At 34.6% G+C, this 16,926-nt stretch overlaps 1 protein-coding gene across 3 annotated transcripts in view; it reads right to left on the reverse strand.

The window, feature by feature from the left end:
• Positions 1-16,926, reverse strand: part of MAP4K5 (mitogen-activated protein kinase kinase kinase kinase 5) — a 151,134-nt gene that overhangs the window by 108,078 nt on the left and 26,130 nt on the right. For all 3 annotated transcript variants that reach the window (XM_082617619.1, XM_082617620.1, XM_082617618.1), the window contains exon 3: positions 12,688-12,745. In XM_082617619.1, the coding sequence (XP_082473745.1) occupies positions 12,688-12,745 (58 nt within the window). The remainder of the gene's footprint in view (positions 1-12,687; positions 12,746-16,926) is intronic.

Here is a 16,926-nt window from a genome sequence, read left to right on the forward strand (position 1 = left end):
AATATCATTCCGGTGGCTTTGTGGAAACTAGATGGTGGCAGATGGGAGGTCTGGGAGAAGAAACAGGGAGACGAGAGGGTAAAGATGGCAATTAGGAAAAGTAGATGGATTCAGGATATGTTTTGGAGGTTGAGTTGAAGGAACTTGCTGACAGACTGACTCTGGAGTGCAAATGAAAGAGAAATCAAGGACAATGCCTACATTTTTGGCTTGGCTAACTGCTTAGCAAAATGGGGAAGACTGAGGGAAGAGTAAGTTTGAGAAGAAAAATTAACTTGTAGATCAAAATTATAATATTCCTGATATTCATAGGAAAATCAATGTGATGATATGATCCAACTTAACAACTGATACAAAATAAGTCAGTCAAAATGACAAGGATATGGAATGAAAGGACAGTCAGCAGTGAATCTGTTTAAATATAAAACTAAGTCTAAATAATTGGTATCTTATAATTAAAGAGAAAAAGAGATGCAGATTAAATGCACACTCATGCCCCAGTATAATCAAAAAATTCTCAGACTAAAACCTCCAAGTAAACTAACAAACATCTGAAAACTGGGAGATGAAGAGGCAGGAGTATAAAGTTCAACATCTTTAAGCCTAGGAAGTCAATGCCTGTTTCATTTCTTAAGTTGGTAAGTTAAAAACACAAATTTAAGTATATTATTCAAAGTCCTAAAAGCCATCCTCTGATAAAACTACGGACTGTGTATCTTTCAAATTATCAGCAATAAAAATAAAAGAAACCTCTAGCCATTTTTTGTTTAAAACCTTCAAAAAACATTAAAAAAAAACACAGTAACAGATGATTAATCATCTCACTAAACAATAATAAAGTGACTGACCTATCTATTAAAAGGAGAAAGATTCAAACTGGGCTGTAAAATAAAATTTCAATACAATTACTTACAAGACAAACCCTATAAACCAATGATCCAGAAAGGATTAAAGTAAAATGACAGGCCCAAATATAACAGCCATTATCCATTTGTTATATGCTACACAAATATAAACAAAAAGAAAGGAGGGTTGGCAACAGCAATGTTTGGCAAAGTTATATTCAAAGCAAAAAGAGCATCAAAGAACACTAAAAATAACAATTCTATCAGAAAAAATATGAATTCTGCAAGACTGTCACAGAGAAAATAAATCCAATAAAATCAATGATATATAAGTATCAACAGCAACCAACTAGAAACTATAAGAGGAGGAAAAATGCTATTCACAGTAGCAAGAATCATCATAAATATGAAGGCATGTGGCAAAAGCTATAATATTTTCCTGAAGACCTGAATAAGAAAAAATCCTTACTACTGTCAAATGCTAAGTCTTCTAAATTATTCTCACGAGCTTTTTGTTTACTTTGATAAAAATGATTTTAAAGTTCTCCTGGGAGAAAATTATTAAAACAGAAAGGAAATAACTGAAAAATAAAAGCAATGAAGATTATAAAATGCAATGAAAAGTCAGAGTAGTCAAAAAAAGGATAATCCTGAAGTATGAATGGGAGGGGGAAAAGAATCACTGAAACAGAAAACAAAACTCATACTTACATGGAAATTCAGTTCATGACAAGTGAGGCATTTCAAACCTGTGAATAAACAGCTTTGGAAAACTGTCTAGCCATTTGAAAAAGAACAGACTAAAGATCTCCATCACATCTTAGAACAAAACTGTCCCTGATGGAGCAAATATTTAAATGTTGGAAGGGGGAAAAAACTTGAAGAAATTGCAGTTAAATATCTTTAGAGTTGACTAGTACAAAAAGCTTAAGTATGAGGAAGAGGGGAATAGAGAAAGAGAACCACCAAATTTACCTAGGAGGGAAAAAATACCTTCCACACAGAAAAGTACCATAAGCAGAGTACAAAGACAGAAGACAAACTGAAGAAAACTTTTAAAACACATGAAAAGTCATTATTTTCAAAGTGTAAACAGCATCTAAAACTCAATAAGAAACTTCCCTCTTAGAACTGCTTTTGCTGCATCCCATGGGTTTTGAATCATCCTGTTTTCATTTTTATATGTCTCTAGGTACTTTTTAAATTTCCTCTTTGGTTTCTTCAGTGTTCCATTGGTTGTTTAGTAGCATATTGTTTAGCCCCCACGTGTTTGTGTTTTTTGCAGTTTTTTTCTTATACTTGATTTCTAGTCTCATAGCGTTGTGGTCGGAAAAGATGCTTGATATGATTTCAATTTTCTTAAATTTACTGAGGCTTGTTTTGTGGCCTAGCATGTGTTCTATCCTGGAAGATGTTCCATGTGCACTAGAATGCGTATTCTGCTGCTTTCAGGTGAAATGCTCTCTATGTATCAATTAAGACCATTTGGTCTAATGTGTCATGGAAGGCCTGTGTTTCCTTATTCATTTTCTACCTGGATGATCTGTCCATTGATGTAAGTGGGGGGGTTAAAGTCCTCTGCTATTATTGTGTCACTGTTGATTTCTCCTTTTATGTCTGCTAATATCTGCCATATATATTTAAGTTCTCCTATGTTGAGTGCATATATATTTACAATTGTTATATCTTCTTGGATTGATCCCTTGATCATTATGTAGTGTCCTTCTTTGTCTCTTGTAACAGTCTTTATTTTAAAGTCTATTTTGTATGACATAAGTATTGCTACTCTGGCTTTCTTTCGATTTCCATTTACATGGAATAACTTATTCCATCCCCTCACTTTCAGTCTTTATGTGTCTCTAGATCTGAAGTGAGTCTCTTGTAAGCAGCATATATATGGGTCTTGTTTTTGTATCCATTCAGCCAGTCTATGTCTTTTGGTTGGAGAATTTAGTCTGTTTATTTAAGGTAATTATCTATACATATGTTCTTAGTGCCACTTTGTTAATTGTTTTGGATTTGTTTTTGTAAGTCTTTTTTTCCTTCCTTCTCTTCTCTTGTGATTTTTTTTTTTTTTTTTTTTTTTTTTTTTTGCGGTACGCGGGCCTCTCACTGCTGTGGCCTCTCCCATTGCGGAGCACAGGCTCCGGACGCGCAGGCTCAGTGGCCATGGCTCACAGGCCTAGCCGCTCTGCGGCATGTGGGATCTTCCCAGACCGGGGCATGAACCCATGTCCCCTGCATCGGCAGACGGACTCTCAACCACTGCGCCACCAGGGAAGCTCTTCTCTTGTGATTTGATGGCTATCTGATGTTTGGATTCCTTTTTCTTTTTTGTATGTATATCTATGGAAGATTTTTGGTTTGTGGTTACCACATAGCTTTTGTATAGCAGTCTATATATATACAAGATTGTTTTAAGTTGCCGATCTCTTTATTTCAAATGCATTAAAAAAAACCCTGCATTTGTACTCTCCTCCCCTCGTGATTACTGTCTTTAATATCATATTTTACATCTAATTGTTTTGTGAAGCCCTTCATTGTTTACTGTGGATGTAGATGGTTTTATTACTTTTGTCTTTTAACCTCCATACTAGCTTTGTGTATGGATGATTTCCTATCTTTACTATATGTTTGCCTTTATCAGTGAGCTTTTTCATTTTGTAATTTTCTGTTTCTAGTTGCGGCCTTTTTTTTTTTTTTTTTGCATAGACAAGTTCCTTTAACATTTATTGGAAAGCTGGTTTGGTGGTGCTGAACTTTTTTGGCTTTTGCTTGTCTGTAAAGCTTTTGATTTCTCCATCAAATGTGAATGAGAGCCTTGCTGGATACAGTATTCTTGGTTGTAGTTTTTTCCCTTTCATCACTTTAAATACATCATGCTACTACTTTGTGGCTGAGGAGTTTCTGCTGAAACATCAGCTGATAGCCTTATGGGAGTTCCCTTGTATGTTATTTGCTGCTTTTCCCTTGCCGCTTTTAATATTCCCTCTTTATCTTTAATTTCTGCCATTTTAATTACAATGTGTCCTGGTGTGTTCCTCTTTGGGTTAATCCTGTTTGGGACTCTGCTTCCTGGAGTTGGGTGACCATTTCCTTTCCTGGGTTAGGGAAGCTTTCAACTAGAATGCCTTCAAATATTTTGAGACTCCTATAATGTGAATATTAATGTACTTGATGTTGTCCTAGAGGTCTCCTAAATGGTCATTTCTTTTCATTCCTTTTTCTTTCAGCAGCAGTGATTTCCACTACTCTGTCTTTCAGCTCACTGATCCATTCCTCTGCATCATTTATTCTACTGTTTACTCCTTCTAGTGTATTTTTCTACTGTTTACTCCCTCTAGTGTATTTCTCATTCAGTTATTGTATTCTTCATCTGTTTGGTCGTTCTTTATATTTTCTAACTCTTTGTTAAAAACTTTTATCATTCTGTGCAGCCATTTTCTCCCTAATTAAATTTAAAAGCTTTTGCACAGCAAGGGAAACCACTGACAAAATGAAAATACAACCTATTAGATGGAAGAAAATATTTGCAAATGATATATAACTGACAAGGGATTAATATCCAACATTTAAAAACAACTCAACATCAAAAAAGCAAACAACCCAATCAAAAAATGGGCAGAAGAACTGCATAGACATTTTTTCTACAGAGGGTATGCAGATGGTGAACAGGCACATGAAAAGATGCTCAATATCAGTAATCATCAGGGAGATGCAAATCAAAATCACGAGATATCACCTCACACCTCTCAGAATGGCTATCATCAAAAAGAATGCAAATTAACAAATGTTAGGCGAGGGTGTGGAGAAAAGGGAACATGCACACTGTTGGTGGGAATGTAAACTGGTGCAGTCACTGTGAAAAACAGTAGGGAGGTTTCTCAAAAAACTAAAAATAGAACTACCATATAACCCAGCAATTCCACACCTGGGTATGTATCTGAGAAAACAAAAACACTAATTTGAAAAGATACATGCACCCCAATGTGCATGTTATCTTTCATACATAAACATTCATAGTAAGCAAGATATGAAAGCAACCTAAGTGTCCACTAACAGCTGAATGGATAAAGAAGATGTGGGGGTGTATACACACACATACATACATACACACACACATATACACACACTAGAATACTACTCAGCCATAAAAAAGAATGAAATTTTGCCATTTGCAGCAACATGGATGGACTTGGAGGGCACTATGCTAAGTGAAATAAGACAGACAGAGAAAGCCCAATACTGTATGATATCACTTATATGCTAAAATATACAACAAACTAGTGAATATAACAAAAAAGGAGCAGACTCACAGATACAGAGAACAAACCAGCGGTTACCAGTTAAGCAGGGGGAAGAGCAATATAGGGGTGGATGAGTGGGAGGTACAAACTTACTGGGTGTAAGACAGGCTACAAAGATGTACTGTATTATACAACATGGGGAATATGGCCACTATTTTGCAATAACTGTAAATGTAGTGTAACCTTTAAAAATTGTATTAAAAAATTAAAAATTTAAAAAATCAATTAAAAAAAACAACCTTATAGAACTGAACAAAGCATAACTATAAACAATTAACAATACTAAAATGGTCAGGCATTAAAATCACATCATCAAGCATTTACTGGACTTCTATGTGATTCTTTTGGGGTGGAAGAATTTAAACATTAGTCAACCTTCGTATATGAGTGAACTCTTAACATAAAGGCAGCAACTTTAAAAAGCCAAGCAGTGAGAAATTCCAACCTTTCAAAGAGTCTTAATTTACAGTCCCGACAATTAATCCTTATCTGTTAAATAATAACATCATATAATGGCACACTTTCTTTTTTATAGTTTCTTGAGAAGTCAGAATTATAGGATTTTAAAAATATATTCATTAATTCATTACATGAATCATAATCAAAAGTAGGCCATGCCCTTAAGTAGAATAAGTGAAACTGTGCTATGATAAGCCCAGTGTACTTGCTGAAGGCAGATAAGGGATAAACATCTTTTTCTTTTTTAAACATCTTTATTGGAGTATAACTGCTTTACAATGTTGTGTTAGTTTCTGCTGTATAACAAAGTGAATAAGCTATATGCATACGTATATCCCCTCCCTCTTACATCTCCCACCCACCCTCCTTATCCCACTCCTCTAGGTGGTCGCAAAGCACCGAGCTGATCTCCCTGTGCTATGCAGCTGCTTCTCACTAGTTATCTATTTTACATTTGGTAGTGTATATATGTCAATGTTACTCTCTCACTTCATCCCAGCTTACCCTTCCCCCTCCCCATGTCCTCAAGTCCATTCTCTACGTCTGTCTTTATTCCTGTCCTGCCCCTAGGTTCATCAGAACCATTTTTTTTTTTAGATTCCATATATATGTGTTAGCATATGGTATTTGTTTTTCTCTTTGTTTCCTCTGCAAAAACAGCCCATTCATTATCTGGACTATAACTGTTCCTTGAACATAACTTGAATATTTATTTGTTCAAGTAACTCAAGAGAAGAGGCAAATGCTTGCATAGTTCTGTTATATTATAGTCTCTTCTATGTGCGTTAATGACATTTTGGAGACCATCCTACACTTACTAGGTGGAACTTAACTAGAAGACTCTAAAAGGGTATTATTATAATGATTTCTATTATCCAGGAAAAAAAAGATACTGTGCCATATCTGAAAGCTTATTTTTAAAGTGTTGCAGTATATGCTACCTCAGTAATATCTCCCTAATGAATCATACACATAATGATCAAAATATTGTATTTGAAATGTAAAACCATTTTAACTACGCAAATTAAGAAACTGGCATAATTATGGTGACATAATTACTCTACATGTCTAACTTTATGAAGCAGCAAATGAACAGATCAAATATTCACTCACCTGGTCAAAAATTACTACACCTCACTCCAATGACATTTTTTGCAGAAATAGAAAAACCCATCCTAAAATGTATATGGAATCTCAGGGGATATTGAAGAGCCAAAACAATATTGAAAAAGAAGTACAGAACTAATGACACATACTTCCTGATTTCAAAACTTACTACAAAGCTACTAAAATCAAAATAGTGTGATACAGGTACTCTACAGACATACAGACCAATGGAATAGGAAGCCCCAAAATAAACCTTCGCATATACGGTTCAAATGATTTTTGACAAGAGTGCTAATAAGACCATTCAACAGGGGACTTCCCTGGTGGCACAGTGGTTAAGAATCCTCCTGCCAGTTCAGGGAACATAGGTTCAATCCCTGGTCTGGGAAGATCGATATGCCGCGGAGGAACTAAGCCCATGTGTCACAACTACTAAGCCTGCACTCTAGAGCCCGCATGCCAAGACTACTGAGGCCTGTGCGCCCTACAGCCTGTGCTCCACAACAAGAGAAGCCACCATAATGAAAAGCCTGCACACTGCAATGAAGAGTAGCTGCACCTTGCTGAAACTAGAGAAAGCCTGTACATAGCAACAAAGACCCAACGCAGCCAACAAGAATTAACAAACAAACAAAAGACCATTCAACGGAGAAACGACAGTGTTTTCAATAAATGATACTAGGAAAAAATGGCTATCCATAAGCAAAAGAATGACATTGGACCCTGACCTAACACTGTATACAAAAAATTAACTCAAAATGGATCAAAGACCTAAGACTATAAAGCTCTTCGAAGAAAACACGGGCAAAAACTTCACGTTATCAGATTTGGCAATGATTTCTTGGGTATGACACCAAAGGCACATACTGATCAAGGCACAGGCAACAAAAGAAAAACAGGCAAACTGGACTTCTAGAAAATTTATACATTTTGTGCACCTAGAGACACGTCTATCAACACAGTAAAAAGGCAACCCACAGAATGAGAGAAAATATTTGCAAACCATCTTTCTACATAATGATCAAGGGATCAATCCAAGAAGAAAACATAACAATTATAAATATTTATGTACCCAACATAGGAGCACCTCAATACATAGGGCAAATGCTAACAGCCATAAAAAGGAGAAATCAATGTTAACACAATAATAGTGGGGGACTTTAACACCAAACTTACACCAATGGACAGATCATCCAGACAGAAAATAAATATGGAAACACAAGCTTTAAATGGCACAAGAGACCAGAGAGACTTAATTGATATTTTTAGGATGTTCTACCCAAAAGCAGAAGAATACACTTTCTTTCAAGTGCACATGGAAGGTTCTCCAGAACAGATCACATTTTGGGTCACAAATCAAACCTTGGAAAATTTAAGAAAACTGAAATTGTATCAAGCATCTTTTCCGACCACAATGCTATGAGATTAGAAATCAATTACAGGAAAAAAACAGTAAAAAACACAAATATATGGACGCTAAACAGTGTGCTGCTAAATAAGCAAGGGATCACTAAAGAAGTCAAAGAGGAAATCAAAAAATACCTAGAAACAAATGACAATGAAAACATGACAATGCAAAACCTATGGGATGCAGCAAAAGCAGTTCTAAGAGGGAAGTTCATAGCAATTCAAGCTCACGTCAAGAAACAAGAAAAATCTCAAATAAACAATCTAACCTTACATTTAAAGCAACTAGAAAAAGAAGAACAAAGAAAATCCAAAATGAGTAGAAAGAAAGAAATCATAAAGATGAGAGCAGAAATAAATGAAATAGAAACAAAGAAAACAATAGCAAACATCAATAAAACTAAAGGCTGGTTCTTTGAGAAGATAAACAAAATTGATAAACCATTAGCCAGACTCATCAAGAAAAAAAGGAAGACTCAAATCAATAGAATTAGAAATGAAAAAGGAGAGATTACAACTGACACTGCAGAAGTACAAAAGATCATAAGAGACTACTAGAAGCAACTATATGCCAAAAAAATGGACAACCTGAAAGAAATGGACAAATTATTGGAAAAGTACAACCTTCCAAGACTGAACCAGGAAGAATTAGAAAATATAACCAGACCAATCACAGGTAATGAAATTGAAACTGCAATTAAAAATCTTTCAACAAACAAAAGTCCAGGACCAGATGGCTTCAAGGGGTAATTCTACCAAATGTTTAGAGAAGAGCTAACAGCTATCCTTCTCAAACTCTTCCAAAAATCTGCAGAGGGAGGAACACTCCCAAACTCATTCTACGAGGCAACCATCACCCTGATACCAAAACCAGACAAAGATATCACAAAAAAAGAAAAGTATAGACCAATATCACTGATGAACTTAGATGCAAAAATCCTCAACAAAAATACTAGCAAACAGAATCCAACAACACATTAAAAGGATCATACACCATAATCAAATGGGGTTTATCCCAGGAAAGCAAGGATATTTCAGTATTCTCAAATCAATCAATATGATACACCATATTAACAAACTAAAGGATAAAAACCATATGATCATCTCAATAGATGCAGAAAAAGCTTTTGACAAAATTCAACACCCATTTATGATAAAAACTCTCCAGAAAGTGGGCAAAGAGGCAACCTACCTCAACATAATAAAAACCATATACGACAAACATCCTTCTCATGGTGAAAAACTGAAAGCATTTCCTCTAAGATCAGGAACAGGACAAGGATGTCCACTCTCACCACTATTATTCAACACAGTATTGGAAGTCATAGCCACAGCAATTAGACAAGAAAAAGAAATAAAAGGAATACGAACTGGAAAAGAAGAAGTAAAACTGTCACTGTCTGCCGATGACATGATGCTATACATAGAAAATCTTAAAGATGCCACCAGAAAACTACTAGAACTAATCAATGAATTTGGTAAGGTTGCAGGTTACAAAATTACTGCACAGAAATCTCTTGCATTCCTATACACTAACAATGAAAGATCAGAAAGAGAAATTAAGGAAACAATCCCATTACCATCACAACAAAAAGAATAAAATACCTAGGAATAAACCTACCTAAGGAGACAAAAGACCTGTACTCATAAAACTATAAAACACTGATGAAAGAAATCAAAGATAAAATATACAGATGGAGAGACATATCATGATGCCCCTGGACTGGAAGAATCAATATTGGGAAAAGAACTATACTACCCAAGGCAATCTACAGGTTCAATGCAATCCCTATCAAATTACCAATGGCATTTTCCACAGAACTAGAACAAGAAATTTTACAATTTGTATGGAAACACAAAAAGACCCTGAATAGCCAAAGCAAACTTGAAAAAGAAAAACAGAGCTGGACGAATCAGGCTCCCAGACTTCAGACTACACTACAAAGCTACAGTAATCAAGACAGTATGGTACTGGCACAAAAACACAAATATAGATCAATGGAACAAGATAGAAAGCCCAGAGATAAAGCCACACACATATGGTCACCTTATCTTTGACAAAGGTGGCAAGAATGTACAATGGAGAAAACACAGCCTCTTTAATAAGTGGTGCAGGGAAAACTGGACAACTACATGTAAAAGAAGGAAATCAGAATACTTCCTAACACCATACACAAAAAGAAACTCAAAATGGATTAAAGACCTAAATGTAAGGCCAGACACTATCAAACTCTTAGAGGAAAACATAGGCAGAACACTCTATGACATAAATCACAGCAAGATCCTTTTTGATCCACCTCCTAGAGTAAGTAAACAAATGGGACCTAATGACACTTAAAAGCTTTTGCACAGCAAAGGAAACCATAAACAAGATGAAAAGACAACCCTCAGAATGAGAGAAAATATTTGCAAATGAAGCAAGTAACAAAAGATTTACCTCCAAAATATACAAGCAGCTCATGCAGCTCAATGTCACAAAAACAAACAACACAGTCCAAAAATGGGCAGAAGACCTAAATAGACATTTTTCCAAAGAAGATATACAGATTGCCAACAAACACATGAAAGGATGCTCAACATCACTAATCCTTAGAGAAATGCAAATCAAAACTACAACGAGGTATCACCTCACACCAGTCAGAATGGCCATCATCAAAAAATGTACAAACAATAAATGCTGGAGAGGGTGTGGAGAAAAGGGAACCCTCTTGCTCTGTTGGTGGGAATGTAAATTCATAGAGCCACTATGGAGAACAGTATGGAGGTTCTTTAAAAAAGTAAAAATAGATCTACCATATGACCCAGCAATCCCACTACTGGGCATATACCCTAAGAAAACCATAATTCAAAAAGATACATGTACCACAATGTTCATTTCAGTACTATTTACAATAGCCAGGATATGGAAGCAATCTAAATGTCCATCAATAGATGACTGGATAAAGATGTGACTCATATATAAAGTGGAATATTACTCAGCCATAAAAACGAACCAAGTTGAGTTATTTGTAGTGAGGTGGATGGACCTAGAATCTGTCATACAGAGTGAAGTAAGTCAGAAAGAGAAAAACAAATACTGTATGCTAACGTATATATATGGAATTGAAAAAAGCGGTACTGATGAACCTAGTGGCAGGGCAGGAATAAAGATGCAGATGTAGAGAACAGACTTGAGGGCACGGGGGGGAAAGGGAAGCTGGGATGAAGTGAGAGAGTAGCACTGACATATATACACTACCAAATGTAAAATGGATGGCTAGCAAGAAGCTGCTGCATAGCACAGGGAGATCAGCTCGGTGCTTTGTGACGACCTAGAGGGATGGGATATGGCGAGTGGGAGGAAGGCTCAAGAGTGAGGGGATATGGGAATATATGTATACATACAGCTGATTCACTTTGTGGTACAGCAGAAACTAACACAACATTGTAAAGCATTTATACTCCAATAAAGATGTGAAAAAAAAATGGGCAAAGGATCTGAATAGATATTTCTGCAAAGCAGATATACAAATGGGCAATATGCACATGAAATGATGCTCAACATCACTAATCATTAGGGAAATGCAAAAAAAAACCCTACAATGAGCTACCCCCTCACATCCATTAGGGTAGCTGCTATAACAAATAAAGCAGAAAAATAACAAGTGTTGTAAAGGATGTGGAGAAACTGGAAGACTTGTGTAGTATGGATGGGAATATAAATTGTATAGTCACTGTGGAAAACAGTATGGTGGTCCTCCAAAAAAATAAAAATGGAAGAATTCTGGCATGGATGGTGGTGATGGTAGCACAGCATTATGAATGTATTTTAGACCACTGAACTGTACACTTTAAAATTGTTTGGATGGCAAATTTTATGTTATGTGTACATTACCACAGTAAAAAGAAAAGAAAGAAAGGGGAAAGAAAGAGGAAAAAAAAAGAAATTGGAGAAAAAAGAAAGTTACTACTGCTCTCATTAGAAACTTTTAGGATATCAAAATAAGTAAATAGTTTCAGGTTTTACACAGTTGTTTTATTTTCAAAGCAAGTTACTCAGTATGTTTTAAAATAAACAGTCTTCGGACAGACAGAATTGTAAAAAAATAAGCATTAGGCTAAGACCAGAATTATTAAACCTATCAACCAGCCAGGGAATGGCTGACATATAAAATATAATTATCCTGAATTTCACCAAATATTCCCCCAAATCAATGAATACTTTACTAATCAAATTCTCATAAAAGCTAAAATTGAAGTCCAAATATTTCACTATCATCTTAAAAGAAAATTAATTTAACATTACTTTAACATACTTTTTGTTTGTCAATGTGTCTTTCAATTTTTGAATGTGCATATTTCAGACTTTAGCAACAGAACTACTGCATCAAATTCATCTTTAACCAACAACCTCCAGTGGAATTTAATGTAACCATACAGGAGATACCCTTTTTATGACAACATAAGACTCTTTTGGAAGAAGGGAAACAAGGAAAGAAATATGGAAAATGCTTTTAAGTGATATATTTATGAACTGCACAAGAAAAGTGTTCAAAAATTGTCTTGAGAGTTTTAATACATACCAGGCTCCAATTTGATAATTTTTACTGCAGCCAGCTCTCCCGTATGTATATTTCTGGCCTAAAATAAAAATGAAAGTAAAACTTTAAAGAAGTCTATCAACTACATAAAAAGTTACTTGGTACTATGTTAATTAGTTGCTTATCAATCAGGCTTTTAACAAAACTGAAAAACAAAATCTTTATTTCCAGTGAAATGAGTATATTCATTTTCCCAATAAAGAAAATATAGAAAAAATACACACACACACACAAAATTCTCTTTAATCCCACCACTAAAAAACAACGACTGTTTAAAATTTTGGTGTCCTTCCTCCAAGTCTTTTCTTATACTTACTTTTCTTAATTAAAAAAAATACTCATGGTTTTTATATATTTTATAAATATAGTCCTAGGTCATTAAAGGAAAATAAAATACCAAATCACGTGTATCTTACTACCCAGAGGAAAAAAGTTAACGCTTAGTGTATGTATTTCCTTTTTTGCCCTGCGTATGTGTGCTCAAGTGTGTACGTGTTATAGAAGATGTGCCATCACAGTCTTCGACAACATGATGTGCAATGCTGCCTAATTTTCCACTGATGGTATATATAATTTATTTAACTTATCTGCTATTAATGGACACTTAGGATTTTAATATAATTTTGGAATTATAGAGGAATATATATATATATCATAGCTTTATATCTATCCACAGCCTTATTTCCTTCAAATAAATTCCTAGAAACTACTTACCACTTAAGAAAATATCATGGATAGACTTAGTATAATTAATGCTTCAATGATTATCACTGCAAATATTTTAGCACATATCAAAGTTTATCAGTAAGGCAACCTATAAACATAATTGTTAAGTTAAAAAGTGTGGATTTAAAATGGACATATTGCCATATTGCTCTGAAAAAAATTATGGGGATTCATACTCTCACCAACCTTAGATGTTAAATCTACATCTGCCAAGTTCTATTATAGGTGCAGATTTTTATTTTATTTTTTTTTAATTATGTGCTTTCTCAGTGCTCTACATAATTTTAAATGTCTATATAATAGTTCATATAATCATTCTCCCTTACTGTTAGATATTAAGGATGTTATACATAGTCTTTTCATTATTTAAGACTTTCTTTCAAATGGATTCTAAGGTATGCAATTACTAGGTCACGGGTATAAATATGAACATTTAAGGCCATCAACACATACTGCCAAAACAGTCTAAAAGCACTGTGCCATAATACTGTCAACGCTAATATGAGTGCTTGTTTTCATTACACCCAGTGTGGCACACTCTATGTGGAAATGCTATTTAATAATCTACATTTTTCATTTTAGTATATTAGATTTGAATATGAATTTTCACACTTGGCATAAATAAGGAGCATATGATAAAACAGAAAAGAATGACAAAGAATGTAGGGAAGAGAGCCTCAGAAGGGATATTTTTAGAAATGACATATAGAGGGTGAGAAAAATAATAGAATGGGGGAGAGGGATGCAGAGGGAAAGTCACAAACAGAAAGGGAGAAGAAAAAAGGATTTTTTCTACAGCAGCAGTCTCAAATATTTTGTGATGAGAAGTTCATATTTTCCTCATCTATTGTGGTAAATAGGGTAAGGAGGAGTCTCAGGAAGAGAAAAGAAACATCTTAACCCCCCCCCCATCCATGGTTACCCTTCCCCCAACTGCAAACGCATTTAGAGAAATGGGAAAAGGTCAGCCAGAAGCCTCACACCATTCCTACCCTCTTCTCTTCCTTGCCTGTGACAAAAGAATCGCCTCAGGTCTTTTCCCCATTCCTAAGATCTTTCAGCATTTTATATCCATACAGTGGAGTATTATTCAGTAATAAAAAGAAATGAGCCATCAAGCCATGAAAAGATGTGGAAGAACCGTAAATGCATACTGCTGAGTGAAAGAAACCGGTCTGAAAAAGCTACATACTATATGAGTCCAACTATATGACATTCTGGGAAAGGCAAAACCATAGAAAGAGTGAAAACAACAATGGTTGCCAGGGATCTGGGTGAAGAGTGATGAACAGGTGAAATACAGGGAATTTTTAGGATGGTGAAACTATTCTTGTATGAAACTGTAATGGATACACGTCATTAGGTATCTGTCAAAATCCATAAAACTGTACGACACAAAGAGTGAACCTTCACGTAAACTATGAACTATAATAATATATCAATACTGGTTCAATAATTGTGATAAATATACCAAACTTAATGCAAGATGTTAATAAAAGGGGAAACTGCATAGGTGGGTGGGTGAGGTATGGATGAATGTAATTCTATGTATCTGCTCAACTAATCTGTAAATATAAAACTAAACTAAAATTAAATCTATTAATTATTTTTAAAAGAATACACATAAAATTAAATTTTATGTATGTTGATACTTTCAGACATATTGAGTCAATTTTTATGATTAGAATCAACACAAATATGTTGAATTTCAATTTAACAGAACCAAAATGACACAAGAACCAAGGACACCTTTTTTTAGAGATTCTGAGGGACTCGGGAAGGAACAGATCACTGGAAGATTTGAACAATCACAGAACCACATAAAATAAATATGGTATTTTAAAATTCAGCTACACCATGCATAAGCCAAAATATACTATATGTCGTTACAGAAATTAAAATAAAAGAATATAAGCTATAACTCCCACTGACAGGGTAAACACTTAAGTGTCAGTCTCCATTTTGAAGACATTAGTTCTGTTCTCTCCAAATGAAGAACCGATGGGCAAATGTTCATACTCTGTAATTTTCCAGCTGGATTTTTAAAACAGAAAGCAGTACCAGGCTCTTTTATAATGAAAGGCAAAGAGGCTTTCAGAAAAAAAATCTAAACAGAGACTTTACAGATTCAATTTACTAAAGAGATCTTTCAGAAATTTAACTATACAATTTCATACTATAATCCAGTGGAGTCATACGCAATACTAGTTTTTGAAACCCAACATTTCCTTTCAACAAATTAAGTGTGATATTCTCAAGTATTTTTGTTTTTAACTTTAACACACAAGAATTTAAAGATCCTGCACTGTGTTTATAAAAGGAACTAACAGAAATACCACAGCACCTCTACAAAAAGATCTAAATATATTTCTGATTCCTATTTATTTTAGTAGGTTATTGCTATACACTAATATTTAGACTTAAGGGTATACTGAACACCTAGAAGTCCAATAAAATATTTTACTATAGTTTATCTCTTATTTAATTCCTTATTAATCAGGAATTAAAATTATTAGGTAGAAAAAGATAAACTAATAATTAATGGGATCAATGTCACTATAAAATCCATAAAAGAGCCTTTCCACTTAAATTAAGTTTCTATTCTCATTGCCAAGGTGTTTCCTTTATCTCTTAATATTTCCAAGTCAATTTAGTGCTGGAGACGTATTTTTACTCAAACTCTCCTGTCTGGATTTTTAATTCATAGTAAAAAGTTAAATTTCCACTTGCACCAAGAAAAAAAAATTAAAGATGTTTATCTTCTTAACTTATCCATTTCTATTTCAACAATATCATGCAGCTGCCAGTTTTATAAGCCATGAACTTTCCAACATGCTGTAAAATTTTTAATGTGACTAAAAAATAATTAAAGGAAATGTCTTGAGTTATCAACAAAGAATAGAAAGATATGATTTAAGGCACAGTACCTCTCAGTAGTGAGGAAGCTGGAAGATAATTTCTTTTAACAGGGGTAAAAAATGTAACTGGCAAGTATTGACAGTCATCTAAAAGTTACAGCAACCAAGATGGTCACCATGAAGATAAATGAGATCAGCTCTTGTATTCCACTTCACTGTTCTTCACATTAGGCCCCTCATCCTATCCCAGGTAACTTCCTTCCAGCATTTCTTAGGGTCACAAAACTTTTCCATGAAGCCAACTGGGGGCATCAATTTCAAATATACACCCTTCCTCCAAAAATATTCTTTAATACAACAATAGAGAATCCAGATATCTCAATATTTAACAAGCTATCTCTTGTGGCTAGTGACTACTTCTCAGAGTCAAAATTATGTATCCCAGACTTAAGAATATGAACTACGATACAAAAGTAGTAACACAGCATCTGTAAAGTTTGAAGAAAGCCAAGTTGCTGGTTTGCCCAAAAAGAAGTAAGCAGTCAATTATGTCATAGGTTGTAAAACCTCTATAGCTGATTCTTTATAGAACATTGTTTTTGACAGGTTCATTCAATCAACAAATATTACTGAACAC

This window comes from Mesoplodon mirus, assembly GCF_964341445.2.
Source record: "Mesoplodon mirus genome assembly, chromosome: 4".
In the NCBI taxonomy this organism is placed as follows: domain Eukaryota; kingdom Metazoa; phylum Chordata; class Mammalia; order Artiodactyla; family Ziphiidae; genus Mesoplodon; species Mesoplodon mirus.